This window comes from Phacochoerus africanus, chromosome 5 (assembly GCF_016906955.1).
Source record: "Phacochoerus africanus isolate WHEZ1 chromosome 5, ROS_Pafr_v1, whole genome shotgun sequence".
In the NCBI taxonomy this organism is placed as follows: domain Eukaryota; kingdom Metazoa; phylum Chordata; class Mammalia; order Artiodactyla; family Suidae; genus Phacochoerus; species Phacochoerus africanus.
The window spans coordinates 90,311,702-90,326,287 of NC_062548.1; the positions used below are offsets into that span (position 1 = coordinate 90,311,702).

The window sequence follows — 14,586 nt, forward strand, 5'->3', positions numbered from 1 at the left end:
GGTTTTTTGTTATTTTGCTGTTGAGTTGTATGAGTTGTCTGTATATTTTGGAAATTAAACCCTTGTTGGTTGCATCCTTTGCAACTATTTTCTCCCATTCCATAGGCTGTCTTTTTATTCCTGGTTTCCTTTATTGTGCAAAAGCTTGTCAGTTTGATTAGGCCCCACTGGTTTATTTTTATTGACATTAAACAGTGGGAACCAATTAAAGATTTTTTGCATAGGAGATAGCAAGATCAGATTTATGTTTTAATAAAGAGCTACTAGCCTAGTAACTGATTCTTAGTGAGTATTCAAGTAGGAAAAATAAATTCTGGTGGCAGTGTGAAGGTAGATTGAAGGACAGTCCAGGGAAGAAGACGTGTGTGCCTAATCCAAGGTTTTAGTGATGAGGTTGGAGAGGAGTTAAGGAAGAAAACAGAGTCTTTGATGTAATTTCTAGTTTGCTATGAGCAGTATCTGTTTGGATGGTGATGCTGTTCATTCAGCAGGGAAGAGAGGAATAAAATTAAGGGAAAAGACAAGTTTTAAGTTTTGACAAATTAAGTTTGAGATGCCTTTGAAATATCTCTGTGAAGACGATAAATTGTATAACTTGCTGTCTGGTCCATGATGCAGAATAGAGATTTGGATCATTAGCATACTCACAGAGAATTATACACAGCATGTAATAGTAGTCAAAACCTTTGGCATGGGTAAGATTGCCTAGGAAGAACATGAAGCATGAGAAGGATGTAAGATGAAGAACACAAACATTAAAAAGTAGTTTAAGTGGTTAAGGGTAGATTGCACCATTTATTACCCATGTTACTCACTTTCTTCATATATGAAAGGAAACTTCCAATAATATGTACTCTATACTCTAGAGAGATACAGCAAATGATAAAGTGCGTGACCTTCAGAGGCATTCTACCTAAGTGTGAATCCTGGCTTAACGCCTCCTAACTGAGTGACTCTGCCCAAGTATGGATGTTCAGTTTCATACCTGTTGTTATGTGAGGTAAATATATAAGTAGACAGTGTGTAGTACATAAGTGCTCAATAAATGCAACCTGCTATCACTGGCTGCTGCTTCTTTAGAGAGCTCTTGTGAGGATTAAGTGCTTGGCAAGGTGTAGAGTGCTCAGCAAAAGTGCCTGGTACAGATAATGAGAATTTAATAATTGTTAGCCGCAAGATAGACACAAGCATGAAATCAGCAAAAAGTTCAGAAAACTATGTAGAGAAGTATAAAAACCTAAGAGTGTGGAGTCACAGAAGCCAAAGGAGAGAGTGTTAAGAAGAATTTCATGAAATATATTAAATTCCTTAAAGATCTGAAAATAATCCATTGGATTTGGCAATAGGAAAGTAAGCGACTCTGTGAAAAATAGTCTCTGACTTCCCATTGTGGCCCACTAAGTTAAGAACCCAACATAATGTCTGTGAGGATGCAGTGTTACCACAAGCTGTGGTGTAGGTCACAGATTTGGCATAGATCCAGTGTTGCTGTGGTTGTGGTGTAGGCCAGCCCCTGCAGCTCTGTTTTGACCCCTACCCTGGGAACTTTCATAAACTGCAGGCTCAGCCCTAAAAAAGATAGATAAATAAGCTAACAAACAAACAGCCAGTCTCAGTGGGGTGGTGTGAATGGAAGCCTTATTACTGTATGTAGTGCAGAAAGGAATATTTTTTTTTAGGGCTGCACCAGTGCCATTTGGAAGTTCCCAGGCTAGGGGTTGAAAAGGAGCTGCACAGTTGGCCTACAGCACAACCACAACAGTGCCGGATCTGCCACGTACATTGCAGCTCAGGGCAATGCTAGATCCTTAACCCACTGAGCAGGGGCCGTGGGTTGAACCTATGTCCTCATGGATACTAGTTGGGTTTGTTACCACTGAACCATAATGGGGACTCCAAAAAGGAATTATTTTCTTAGTAAATCTGGAACTCCTAGATAACTCTTTTGAGAATTCCACTATTTAAATTCATATTGATATACTCCAAAGAGAAGTTCATGTGGATTGAAGAGCTAAGTGTAAAAAAACAAAATAATGATGAAAGAACCAGAAATAAGGATGAGTATGTATTTATTCTCTAGGTGGGGGAGACCTTGCACAAAAGTGGCTGCTTTATTTTTTTACAAAAATGTTAAATATGTATACATTCAGAAAAAATAAGTAAAATTAAAAGCATTATAATATTCCTCAAAAAGTTAAACATAGAATTTTACTTGGCTACACCCACAGCAAGTTCCCGGGCAAGAGGTTGAACCCATGCCACAGCAGCAACTGGAGCTGCTGCAGTGACAATGCCAGATCCTTAATCTGCATTCCATAAACATAGAATTTTTGTATGACCCAGCAATTCCTCATGTAGGTAGATCCCACTAAAATTGAAACCAGGGACTCAAACAGATATTGGTATGCCAGTGTTCACTGTAGCATTATTTCCAGTAGCCAGAAGGTGGAAATAATCCAAATGTCCATGAGCAAATGGATAAACTAAGTAGGCACACAGTGGAATATTATTCAGCCATAAAAGAGGAAATTCTGAGACCTGCTGCAACATGGATGAGCTGTGGAAACAATTTGCTAAGTGAGATAAGCCAGATACAAAGGACAGATAGTGTAATTCCACTTAAATGAAATCTCTCTTTCCTTTTTGGTGGCTGGGGGGTGCTGCACCCATGGCATACAGAAGTTCCTGGGCCAGGGATCAAACCTGAGCCGCAGCAGTGACAATGCCAAAACTTTAACCACTAGGCCACCAGGGAACTCCTGAATGAAACATCTTTAATAGGAAAATTCAGAGAGACAGTAGATTGGAGATTTATTGCTTAATGAGTATAGAATTTCTCTGTAGGGTGATGACAGAGTTTTAGGAATAGATATTGGTAATAGTTTAACACTGTAAATGTAAGTCATGCTACCACACACTTAAAATGGTTAAAATTATGGATTAATGGTATATATTGCCACAATAAAAATTTGTTTTTAATTTTTAAAAAAGTGTTTAATAATATATAAAGAAATATTTATAAATTACAAAAAGAGCTTTTCATCAGAAGAAATATTAATGGCACAATCATAAAATAAAATTAAACTTTCTTGGTATTCAAACAGATTCAAGTTAGAAGAGCTTATTGTTAAATTATTTCCCATATGGGCACTTTTATCCTCTGCTGGTTGCAGTGTAAATTAGTTATGACTTTTCTGCAGCGTAGTTTGACATTACTTAGAAATCTGTCCTGAATTATACAGGGTTTAATGTGCCAAAATGTTATTCATTAGTGAAAAATGGAGTCCCCTTAAATGAGTAAATTATGGTTCCTCTACCAATTTTTCCATTAAAAATTAGGGTTTTTTAAAAAAAAAATGTAGGTGGGTGCATGTATTTTTTTGTGTATTTTGTTTGTTTGTTTATTTTTTGGCTTTTTGTTTTAGATATATACCCAGGATATTGCAATTGCTGTTGAATTGCTGGGTCATATGGGAGTTCTGTTTTTAAAGTTTTTTGTGAAACTGTTGTACTATTTCCCTTAGTGGCTGCACCAATTTACATTCCTACCAACCATGTATGAGAATTCCTTTTCCTCCATATCCTTTCCAGCATCTATTGTATTCTTTTTGATGATAGCCATTCTAACAGATGTGAGGTGATATCTCTTAGTGCTTTTGATTTGCATTTCCCTGATGATTAGTGATATTGAGCATCCTTTCATATGCGTATTGGACATCTGCATGTCCTCTTTGGAAAGGTGTCTGTTCAAGTCTTCTGACCATATTTTAAATTAGATTGTTCATGGAGTTCCTGTTGTGGTGCAGTGGTTAATGAATCTGACTAGGAACCATGAGGTTTCAGGTTCGATCCCTGGCCTTGCTCAGTGGGTTAACGATCCGGCATTGCCATGAGCTGTGATGTAGGTTGCAGATGTGGCTCGGATCCCACATTGCTGTGGCTCTGGTGTAGGCTGGTGGCTATACCTCCGATTAGACCCCTAGTCTGAGAACCTCCATATGCCGCAGGAGCAGCCCTAGAAAAGGCAAAAAGACGAAGAAGAAAAAAATAGGTTGTTCAGGGATTTTTTGACATTGAGTTGTATGAACTGTTTATGTATTTTGGATATTAACACCTCATGTGTCATATTTTCTTTCATTCAGTAAGTAGTCTTTTTGGTTGTGCTATGCCTATGCAAAATCTTTTAACTAGGTCCTTTTTTTTTTTTTTTTTTGCTTTTTATTTCCTATTCTTTAGGAGACTGATCCACAAATATATTACTCTGTGTCAGAGTGTTCTCCCTGTGTTTTCTTCTAGGAGTTTTATGGTTTCTATACTTGCATTTAGGTCTTTTTGAGTTTATTTTTGTATATGGTATTGGAGAATGTCCTAATTTCATTCTTTTACATGTAGTGTCCAGCTTTCCCAACACCGCTTATTGAAGAGACTGTCTTTCTCCATTGTGTATTCTTGCCTCCTTTGTTGGATTTATTTCTGAGCTTTGTATTCTGTTCCATTGCTCTATGAGGTTTTTTTTGTGTCAGCACCACACTGTTTTGATGATTGTAGCTTCGTAGTATAGTCTGAAGTCAAGGACTGTGATTCCTCTGGCTCTGTTCTTATTTCTCACAATTGTCTTGGCTTTTCGTGTCCTTTGTGTTTCTATACAAAATTTGAGATTATTCTAGTTCTGTGAAAAATGCCATTGATATTTTGATAGGGTTTGCATTGAATCTGTAGATTGCCTTGGGTAGTGTGACCGTTTTAACATTACTAATGAACACAGTGTATTTTTCCATCTGTTTATGTCATCTTCAGTTTCTTTCATCACATCTTTTTCCTCCTTAGGTAGGTTTATTCCTAGGTATCTTATTCTTTTTGGTACGATGGTAGATGGAATTGTTTCTTTAATTTCTCATTCTAATAGTTCATTGTTAGTGTGTAGAAATGCAACAGATTTCTGTATATTTGGTATCCTTCAGCTTTACCAATTGTTCCTGAGCTCTTATAGTTTTCTGGTTGCAACTTTAGGATTCTTCTTCTGTGTTGCTGAACTCAGGTTCCATTGCTCACTACTTGAAGGCCAATACTTGAGAGACATTTTTTTTTTTTTGAAAAGGAAAAATTGCTTATTCAGGAGGCTTGCAACATGGAGAGAAGGCAGACTTGTCTTCTAAAACCAACTCTGAAGATTCTGCTGGACCATGAAAGTTTTTAAAGGGAGAATCATTTTGGAGGGGGTCAGAGTTTTTATCTTCCAGTGTGTGCAGACTTTCTTTTGATTGGTTGGTAGTGAGGTAACAGGGTTGTGTTTCAGGAATCTTATGCTTAGCCTAAAGTTACCTACCTCCACTAATTGGGGGCCTTAGTTCCTAAAGATTTCAAAGGTATTGTTATGTGTAAGAGGAACCAGGACCCTGCTTTATTGTTGAACTATTGTTTCTTGGCTGCTTCTCCTTTGTTTCTGATCAGCAACTGTTTGAATTTTCCTGGAACTCAGAGAAAGTTAAGGAGGTAGGGTAAAGCCTATTTCCTACAAAGAAGAAACAGGGGACACATAAAGGATTTGTACCTGGAGGGGCCCACAGTGTCCTGCTCAGTTTCATCTCTAGCATCATGTCATCTAAAATAAAATAGTGACATCAAAATGGTGTCATCAAAATAGTGACAGTTTTACTTCTTCCTTTTCAATTTGTTCTTGTTTGATTCCTGTGGCTAGGACTTCCAGTATTATGTTGAATAAAAATGGCAACAGTGGACATCCTTGTCTTGTTCCTGATCTTAATGGAAATGCTTTCAGCTTCTTACCATTGAGTATGATGTTAGCTGTGGGTTTGTCATATATGGCTTTTATTATGTTGAGCTATGGTCCTTCTGTGCCGACTTGCTGAGTTTTTATCATAAATGAATGTAGAGTTTTGTCAAAAGCTTTTTTTTGCATCCCTTGAGATGATCATATGGTTTTTATTCTTCAGTTTTGTTAATGTGTTCAAAAAGATACAAGCACCCCAGTGTTCATAGTAACATTATTTACAGTTGCCAAGATATGGAAGCAACCTAAGTGTCCATCAGCAGATAAATAGATTAAGAAGATATAGTATGTATGTTGTAGAATGGAATACTTCTCAGCCATAAAAAAAAAAGAATGCAATTTTGCCATTTGAAACAACATGGATGGACTTGGAGGGTTTTATGCTAAGTGAAATATGTCAAACAGAGGAAGACAAATACCATATAATGTCATTTGTATGTGGAATCTAAAAAATAAAGCTAATGAATATAACAAGAAAGAAACAGGCTCAGAGATATAGGGAATAAACTAGTGGTTACCAGTGGGGAAGGGCAGTTTAGGGATAGGGGGCTAAGAGGTACAAACATATATAAAATAAGCTACAAGAATATATTTTACAGCACAGGGAATATAGCCAATGCTTTATGGAGTATAACTTTAAAAAATTGTGAATTAATGTAGCATATACCTGTAACTTATATAATACCGTATTTCAACTATATTTCAATAAAAAAAATTTTGGTGAAAAAAGTTAAGCAGGTATGAGATATCAGAAATAGATTGTTTTGCACAATGAGCATTTACTTTTTTATTTAAGAAAAGAAGGTGAAAAAGTAGAGATAGTGAATGGGGGTTTACTTTGAGGAGCTCAGCTCTGATGGGAACATAGAAAATGGTAGTTAGAAATAAAGCAGTGAAATCAACTATACTTCAATAAAACTTTAAAAAATGAAAACAAGGGACTTCCCATTGTGGCTCAGCGATAGGGAACCCAACTAGTATCTATGGGGATGAGGGTTCCATCCCCGGCCTTGCTCAGTGGGTTAAGGATCCGGCATTGCCATGAGCTGCGATGTAGGTTTAAGATGCAGCTCAGATCAGGCGTTGCTGTGGCTGTGGTATAAGCCAGCAGCTGCAGCTCTGATTAGACCCCCTCTGGCTTGGAAACTTGCATGTGTCACAGGTGCAGCCCTATAAAGACAAAACAAAACAAAATAAAAACAAGAAGTAGCACAGTGTATAAAGAGAAAAATGCTTAATAAGAGAAATAAAAAGATGTCTAGACTACAAGGAAGAAACCACTAGTGATATAAAGATTGTAGATATCTGTGTGGCAGTGTATCATTTCCTTTAGGTCAATGTAAATGTCAAAAATAGTTTGGAGACCCTTATAAGTCTCATACCTAGATAGTATTGCCTTGCATAAAAACTCTTATAACTTATTTGTCTTTGTGCAGAGAGGGAGAAAGGGCAAAAGAGAGAAAGGAAAGTGGGATTTGCGGGATGGCAGAAAAGATGAAGAAAGAGCATCTACATTATGAACTATGAGGACATTAGTCATTGATATTTTTAGCCTTTGGAGAACATTAAGGGAGAGTCTGATGCCATCCAATCATATAAATTCCTAATATCAACTTCTTTGTCTTTTTTCCCAGGTTGGGGATATGGCTAATACTATATTAAACTCAATATTTAGTAATGATAATAAGTTTGTATTAGTGCAAATGATGATCATAGTTTTCAAAACACTAAGTTTATTATTTAATTTTTTTTGCATTTAAGGGAGGAAAAGACTGAACAGTTGTTGGACTGTAAGCAAGAACTTGAGCAAATGGAAATAGAACTAAAAAGGCTGCAACAAGAGGTTTGTACCTGGAACTTTCATTATATATGATCACTAAGTAATTGGAAATTGACTTTTCTCCTTATAACATTTGCCTTATTGCTTACTGAGGTTTAATAAGATCAAAAGACTTTTTCAGTGTTTCTCTCTTCAAAAATGCCAGAGCCAAAACTAGAAATCAAGGTCTTTGGAATTTTCTTTTTTTATCTGTCAGTACCATTCAAACACTGCTAATTCCGAGGAGCCTCTTAGGACTGGAGTGGTTCCAAGTTTCTCTCATATCTTGGCTTCTATGGGTTTGGAAGCTGAAACGCATCTTCTGCTAAACTGTACCACTTAGGTATCTCTCCCTTTTCTCTGATGGTGCTCTATGCTAACTTATATATGACAGAATGCTTTTTGCTTTTTAAAAAATATTTTTAAAAAGATTTTGTGGTTTTTCATCTTGAACTAAGATTGTTTAAGAATTTGCTTCTGTTAATTACTCTGTAATGTTTCATTTTCATTTGGAGGTAGTATAAGAAGTCTTCTTTAACCCATAAATGGTAAGAATTGGGGTAAGGCTGGACAATTATTTCTTGTCCTTATCTCCCTAACCTAAATTTAGGGAACACTTTACTTGTGGGATCATAAACTGGGACCTTTATAGGTGAATGAATCTGGAAATCAAAATTTTTAGTTTTAGGCTACTATTCCACTTTGTGGTAGTAGGGTTTTTCGTATATATGTTCCATCTAAAACAGTGATTCTCGCTTTTTGGTTTCAAGACTTTCTTTATTCTTAAAAATTAGTGAAGATTATTTAATGTGGATTCTTTTTACTGAAATTTACTATATTTGAAATTCAAACTAAGAATTTTAAAAAATTTATTAATTCATTTGAAAATAATAGTCAACCTATTCCACCATGGTAACATAAAAATTGTATGGTAACTAAATAACCATTATTTTCCCAAACAAAAAAATTAGAACAGTAGTCTTTTACATTTTTGCACATCCCTTTATTTAAGGCCTAACTTAATTGAAAACTACCAGAGTCTCATAACCATTTATGCATTCAGTCTGTTAAGATATCACATGCCATTTATGCGGCCTCCAGAAAACTGCTGGGCCCTCATGAGAGAATGAGAGTGAAAGCAGCAAGTAGTGTTGTCATATTATTATGCAAATACTTTTGACCTCATGAACTCTCTGGAAGGGTTTCAGGGACCCACAGATATTTCTGAGTCACATTTTATTAGTGCTGTTCAAATGATTCCAACAGGGCTTTTTAAAGATTGAATTTTAATATTTATTTCAAATGGTTTAAGATATATGCTAATCATATGCAACTAATCTTTCACATGGAAATATTAAAAAACTCAGCCAGGATCTTTGTAACATATCTGGATAGAAACATTATTTCTCTAAAGTGACTGGTGATCAACTTTTGAAATAGTCTACCTCTTCTATATTTTTAATATCCCATATTTTAAATTTAACCTTTCACCTTAATTGCAAATGATTATATTAAGGAGAAGTTTGCTTATTTTAAAATATCCCTAATATTCTTTACATTCAACATTATATAAAAATTTTAATATAAGCATGTTTGCGTATTTATATAGAATCATATACTTTAAAATACTTCTTATTCTTGTGAAAAAAAGGCAGCTTTGCATCTCCCCATTTTTAAAAAAAACAATTGAGGTGTAATTTATATACCATTAAATTCACACTTATAGCAGTCCATTGTCTTAACCACTTGGCCACCTCGTCCACAAAAATTCACACTTTTAAAGTACACAAATCATTGATTTTTTTTAAAAAAATTCATCAACTTGTGCAACCCAAGGATTACAAATTTGAAAATAGAAAATAATATTTTAAAATTAATATTTATCTATATTTAGAACATGAATTTGCTTTCGGATGCTCGTTCTGCAAGAATGTACCGAGATGAATTAGATGCACTTCGGGAGAAGGCAATCAGAGTTGATAAGCTTGAAAGTGAAGTCAGCAGATATAAAGAGAGGCTACATGATATTGAATTTTATAAGGCAAGAGTTGAGGTATGTGTATAACTTAAACCATTCATAATTTTTTTCTTTAAAAATGTGATGATTTTTTACTGGTTGGAAGTGGGATTACTATGGGTGCTGAGGTGAGGCTGGAAGTGATGTGTAGGGGATGGCGAGGGCAAGGTGGACTGCCGGTGTGCGGGCAGAGCACAAGGTTTCCTGGTGCTGGGCTAAAGATCAAGGATGCAGTCCAGGAAAGTTCTGAAAATCTATCACCAGCTCCAACTTTATGATTGATCTAGTCATGGAAAACCTCATTGGATCCTCACTAGATGCGACCATAACTAGCATCTTAAAAATCCTTCCCGTCATAAAGTATTAGGAATAAAAATCTGAGATATATTCCTCACTTCAAGAAAGTTCCTGTATCAGTCAGCACTTTAGCAGATCAGCTAGTTTCTTTGATCATCAAGCAGACATAGTCTCACTACCAACACAACGAGGAAAAATGTCTCTATCAGTGTTTTTTTCATATCATGAGTGTGACCCTTTTAGTAGGTCATAAAATCAATTCTGTGAGTCACACCAAACATTTTTTATTTTATATATATGTATTTTGTGTGTGTGTGTGTATGTCTTTTTAGGGCCATACCCACAGCGTTTGGAAGTTCCCAGACTAGGGGTCAAATTGGACTGCAGCTGTGGGCCTACACCACAGCCACAACAATTTGAGATCTGAGCCACATCTGCAACCTACGCCACAGGCTGATGGCAACGCTGAATTCTTAACCCACTTAGTAGGCCAGGGATCAAACCTGCATCCTTAGGGATAGTAGTCAGTTTCACTACTGATGAACCACAATGGGAACTCTCATACTGAACATTTTCTAAAACAAAATAAGATATCAGGAAAAAAAGTGTTGGGATTTTTTACAATGCATCTAAAATGCACATTAATAAATGTAAAGAACTCTTGAAACATTGAGCAAACTGTAAATAAAATCAGGTGTTTATTTTATGATAGATCAGCCTGTTTAGATTTATAAAAAGGGATTTTTTTGACATTCATTTTATTAAATTCTTTGGAGCTCTTCTTTGATTCTTTTGTTTAGCATCATAGGTAGGGAAGAGTTTTGAAGTCTTTCCCTCATAGTCTCTACTAATTTCAAATTTGTTCCTAGAAGTGGACACAAAACATAATTTCTGATTGCTGCTCAACTCAAAATACTAAATTAGGATCAATGAAAGCAAAAAATCAGTATTTCTGGAGTTCCCGTCATGGCGCAGTGGTTAACGAATCCGACTAGGAACCATGAGCTTGCGGGTTCAGTCCCTACCCTTGCTCAGTGGGTCAAGGATCCGGCATTGCCATGAGCTGTGGTGTAGGTCACAGACACGGCTTGGATCTGGTGTTGCCGTGAGCTGTGGTGTAGGTTGCAGATGCGGCTCGGATACTGCGTTGCTGTGGCTCTGGCGTAGGCCGGTGGCTTCAGCTCCGATTCGACCCCTAGCCTGGGAACCTCCATATGCCGCAGGAGCGGCCCAAGAAATGGCAAAAAGAGAAAAAAAAAAATCAGTAATTCTCTCTCTCCCTCTCCCACCTACCTCTCCCTCCCCCTGAGTCTGTCTCTCTTTTTACACACACACAAACATATATGTATATTTATATGAACAAATTAGAAAAAAAAACAATTTTTCTCAATGATTGCAGTTCTGTGTTAAGTCAAGATTTACAGCAAGAATTTGAAAATCCTTGCTTCTTGCATTCTTTTTTCCTTTCTCAGTTAATTTCTTCATTGTAAACAGGAGATTTTGGTCAGTTTAAGTATTGGGGATAAGAAGGAAGGAGTATGCAAAATAAAGAGGTGAAATAAGAGAAATTTAGAACTTAGCCTGAATGTTACCAGAAATTAAAACCAATAGAGTGCAAAGATAAGGATTTGTGAACATGTCTTCAAAACATATGTAGGCATATTAAGGTGTTTATGTAAAATATTTATTGATAAAGCCTTGGTTTATGATTTACTTGAGTCTTGGTTCCAGTCTTGGTATTTGACTTAAAAACCCCAAACTCGTCATTTTTGAGTAGAGAGAAATCTTTAAATTGATTTCAGTAAATAAATTTAGCCCTGATTCTGAGGAGCTTGGTGTCTCTACTATCTGGAAGACTGCTTATACTTAGTTCCTTATCCTTCTAACTAAGGAATTTAAGTATACCCCAGCAATTTCATGTGTTATTTTGGTGGTATTACTTATCCTAATATAAGTAGTAATTATTTTGTTTACATAGTAACTTAAGTTCTGGGAAATAAAATAAAACCAGCTATATTTCTATTACTCAGTAGCTTTATTCTTGCATAACACTGTTGATAAAGACAGCTTAATGTCTTAGTTTACAATAAAGAATTTTTGTTTCAAGCTTTAAAGTTAACCTATTTGAGATAAATAAAGCTGACTTGAAATGTTTATAGGAATTAAAAGAAGACAATCAAGTTTTGTTAGAAACAAAAACCATGTTGGAAGACCAACTAGAAGGAACTCGAGCCCGTTCTGATAAGTTACATGAATTAGAAAAAGAGAATTTACAGCTGAAGGCTAAACTTCATGATATGGAAATGGTAAGTATTGTAAGATAGATCAATTACATGATCTAAGTAAAAATTCTAAGATTCATCTGAATTCCCTTTAGTTGACCCTGAATTCCCTTTAGTTGTCCAATGGAGCTGTAGCTGCTGGCCTATGCCAGAGCCATAGCAAAGCAGGATCCAAGCCACTTCTGCAACCTACACCACAGCTCACGGCAACATCGGATCCTTAACCCACTGAGTGAGGCCAGGGATCGAACCCGCAACCTCATGGTTCCTAGTCGGCTTTGTTAACCACTGAGCCACAATGGGAACTCCCTATCCTTAAGACCTTAATAGAGAAGAGATAGATACATAATTTAGATGCTTCCAATTTTTTTTTTTTTTTTTTTTTTAGGGACCGCTCCTGAGGCATATGAAAGTTCCCAGGCTAGGGGTCCAGTTGGAGCACCAGCTTCCAGCCTCCACCACAGCCACAGCAGCAGGGGATCTGAGCCATGTCTGCAGCCTACACCACAGCTCATGGCAATGCTGAATCCTTAACCCACTGAGCAAGGCCAGGAATTGAGCCCTCATCCTCATAGATGCTAGTCTAGTCGGGTTTGTTACCGTTGAGCCACAGCGGAAACTCCTAGATACCTCCAATTTATATAAATTCAGGAGTAGTAGAAACTTCTGCTTTTGTTACAGAATGGTATTATATTTTAAATTTTGACTTCTACTTTTCAGAAAATCTTCAGCTATTGTTTAAACATCCCTTTAAAATACAAAAGTACAGCTATTTGCTAAAATTTACCATTGGGTTAGAAATTGTTTGTTATGTCACTGAAATAATGACTATGAAGTTTTCAGTGTCCCCAGAGATCACTTTAATAGGATATCAGACACCTGATCAATTTAATGACCAACAGTCATAATTATTGTCTTTCAATTGTGAAAATTTTAAGGCTCTCAAAATTTATATATCATTCAGTTTCTGATAAATGAAAGTTATAAGTAGTAAAATATTAGCTTGAAATTGTACTGTTTCTTAGTTTTCTTTTCTCTTCCTACTCCTTGCAAATATAAAAGGAACGTGATATGGATAGAAAAAAGATTGAAGAATTAATGGAAGAAAATATGACTTTGGAAATGGCACAGAAACAAAGTATGGATGAATCATTACATCTTGGTTGGGAGCTGGAACAAATATCCAGAACTAGTGAACTTTCTGAAGGTATTTCCAATATTGTTTTATTTAACTGGATGAATGAACAAATTGTATTTATGTTTACATTTTGGCTTGAAATGTCTCAGAAGGCCAGCTATCTCCCTAGGTAGGATTTCACAGGATAATATGTTACTCTCCCCTTTACTGTAAGACATCTTTTCATGTCTTACAACTCGACTTTGAGTGGGTAACAGGTTTGATCAGATGTTGAGGCCTTATTTCATGTTAATATCACAAGAAGCTGGGATATCTGTTTATTAGTTTATTTTCAGAGATAAAGCTATCTACAAATAGAACAGAAAAGTCCTATTAGCTGGTCAGCGTGTTTTTTGACTATAGGCAAAACTAAATAGGAGGTCAGAATGTAGTGGGAATATTCTTTGGTGAATATGTAGCCAAAGTAAAGCAAGTTAAGGATTTTTATGGCTACTTTCATCAATATATGTAATCTCCATTTTAGGTTTTTACCTACCAATTGCTCTAGCCTGTTTATACCCTGGATACAATGAAAGACCACAGATAGATTTTTAATTTTCGGCTCTTTAACTTTTGGCTATTTTTCCCTAAGGCTCCACATTAACTTGTCCTCTTTATTAAAGCTGAGCACACACATACAAAGTGGCTTTTTGTGTTAAAGCTTTGAGTTTGCTAATGCTTATATACTTTATTGAAATTATGTACTTTATTGAAACTCTACCTAAGTCACATTTATTTGAATTAGAGTGCTTCCCTAATTTCTCAATTACCTAGTATCTAGTTTATTATGCCTGTTTTTCTTCCAGCAGCACATATTTATTAAGCACCTTTCACGTGTAAAATACTATACTACGCCCTGAGGACATGGTGGTGAAGTAGACATAAAGTCTTAAGTTATAGTCTTGGTGCTTAAAGAATAATTACTTCTACAGACGACTCATCATATTTATTACTATTAGGCTTTTTCTAATTTTACATTTGAAAATCTAATTCCAAATTTTGGGATCCCATGTAAATTGACTTCGTAGAAAGTGGTGATATTCAGCCAGTGAACTTGCTGAGATGTGTTCCTTCAAATTTTTGTGGAACTTTTTTATTGTATTCCATGTGAATTGAGTTAGAAAGAAAACAGTGTAGACATAAATGTTTTCTACTACTAAAGTTGTTAAAATTAGGAGTTTCTGTCGTGGCTTAGCAGAAACG

At 35.9% G+C, this 14,586-nt stretch overlaps 1 protein-coding gene across 6 annotated transcripts in view; it reads left to right on the forward strand.

Moving 5' to 3' along the window:
• CCDC88A (coiled-coil domain containing 88A) overlaps window positions 1–14,586 on the forward strand; it is a 128,186-nt gene that overhangs the window by 57,815 nt on the left and 55,785 nt on the right. For all 6 annotated transcript variants that reach the window (XM_047782053.1, XM_047782051.1, XM_047782052.1 and 3 more), the window contains exons 9-12: window positions 7,553–7,634; window positions 9,505–9,663; window positions 12,084–12,230; window positions 13,269–13,413. In XM_047782053.1, the coding sequence (XP_047638009.1) occupies window positions 7,553–7,634; window positions 9,505–9,663; window positions 12,084–12,230; window positions 13,269–13,413 (533 nt within the window). The remainder of the gene's footprint in view (window positions 1–7,552; window positions 7,635–9,504; window positions 9,664–12,083; window positions 12,231–13,268; window positions 13,414–14,586) is intronic.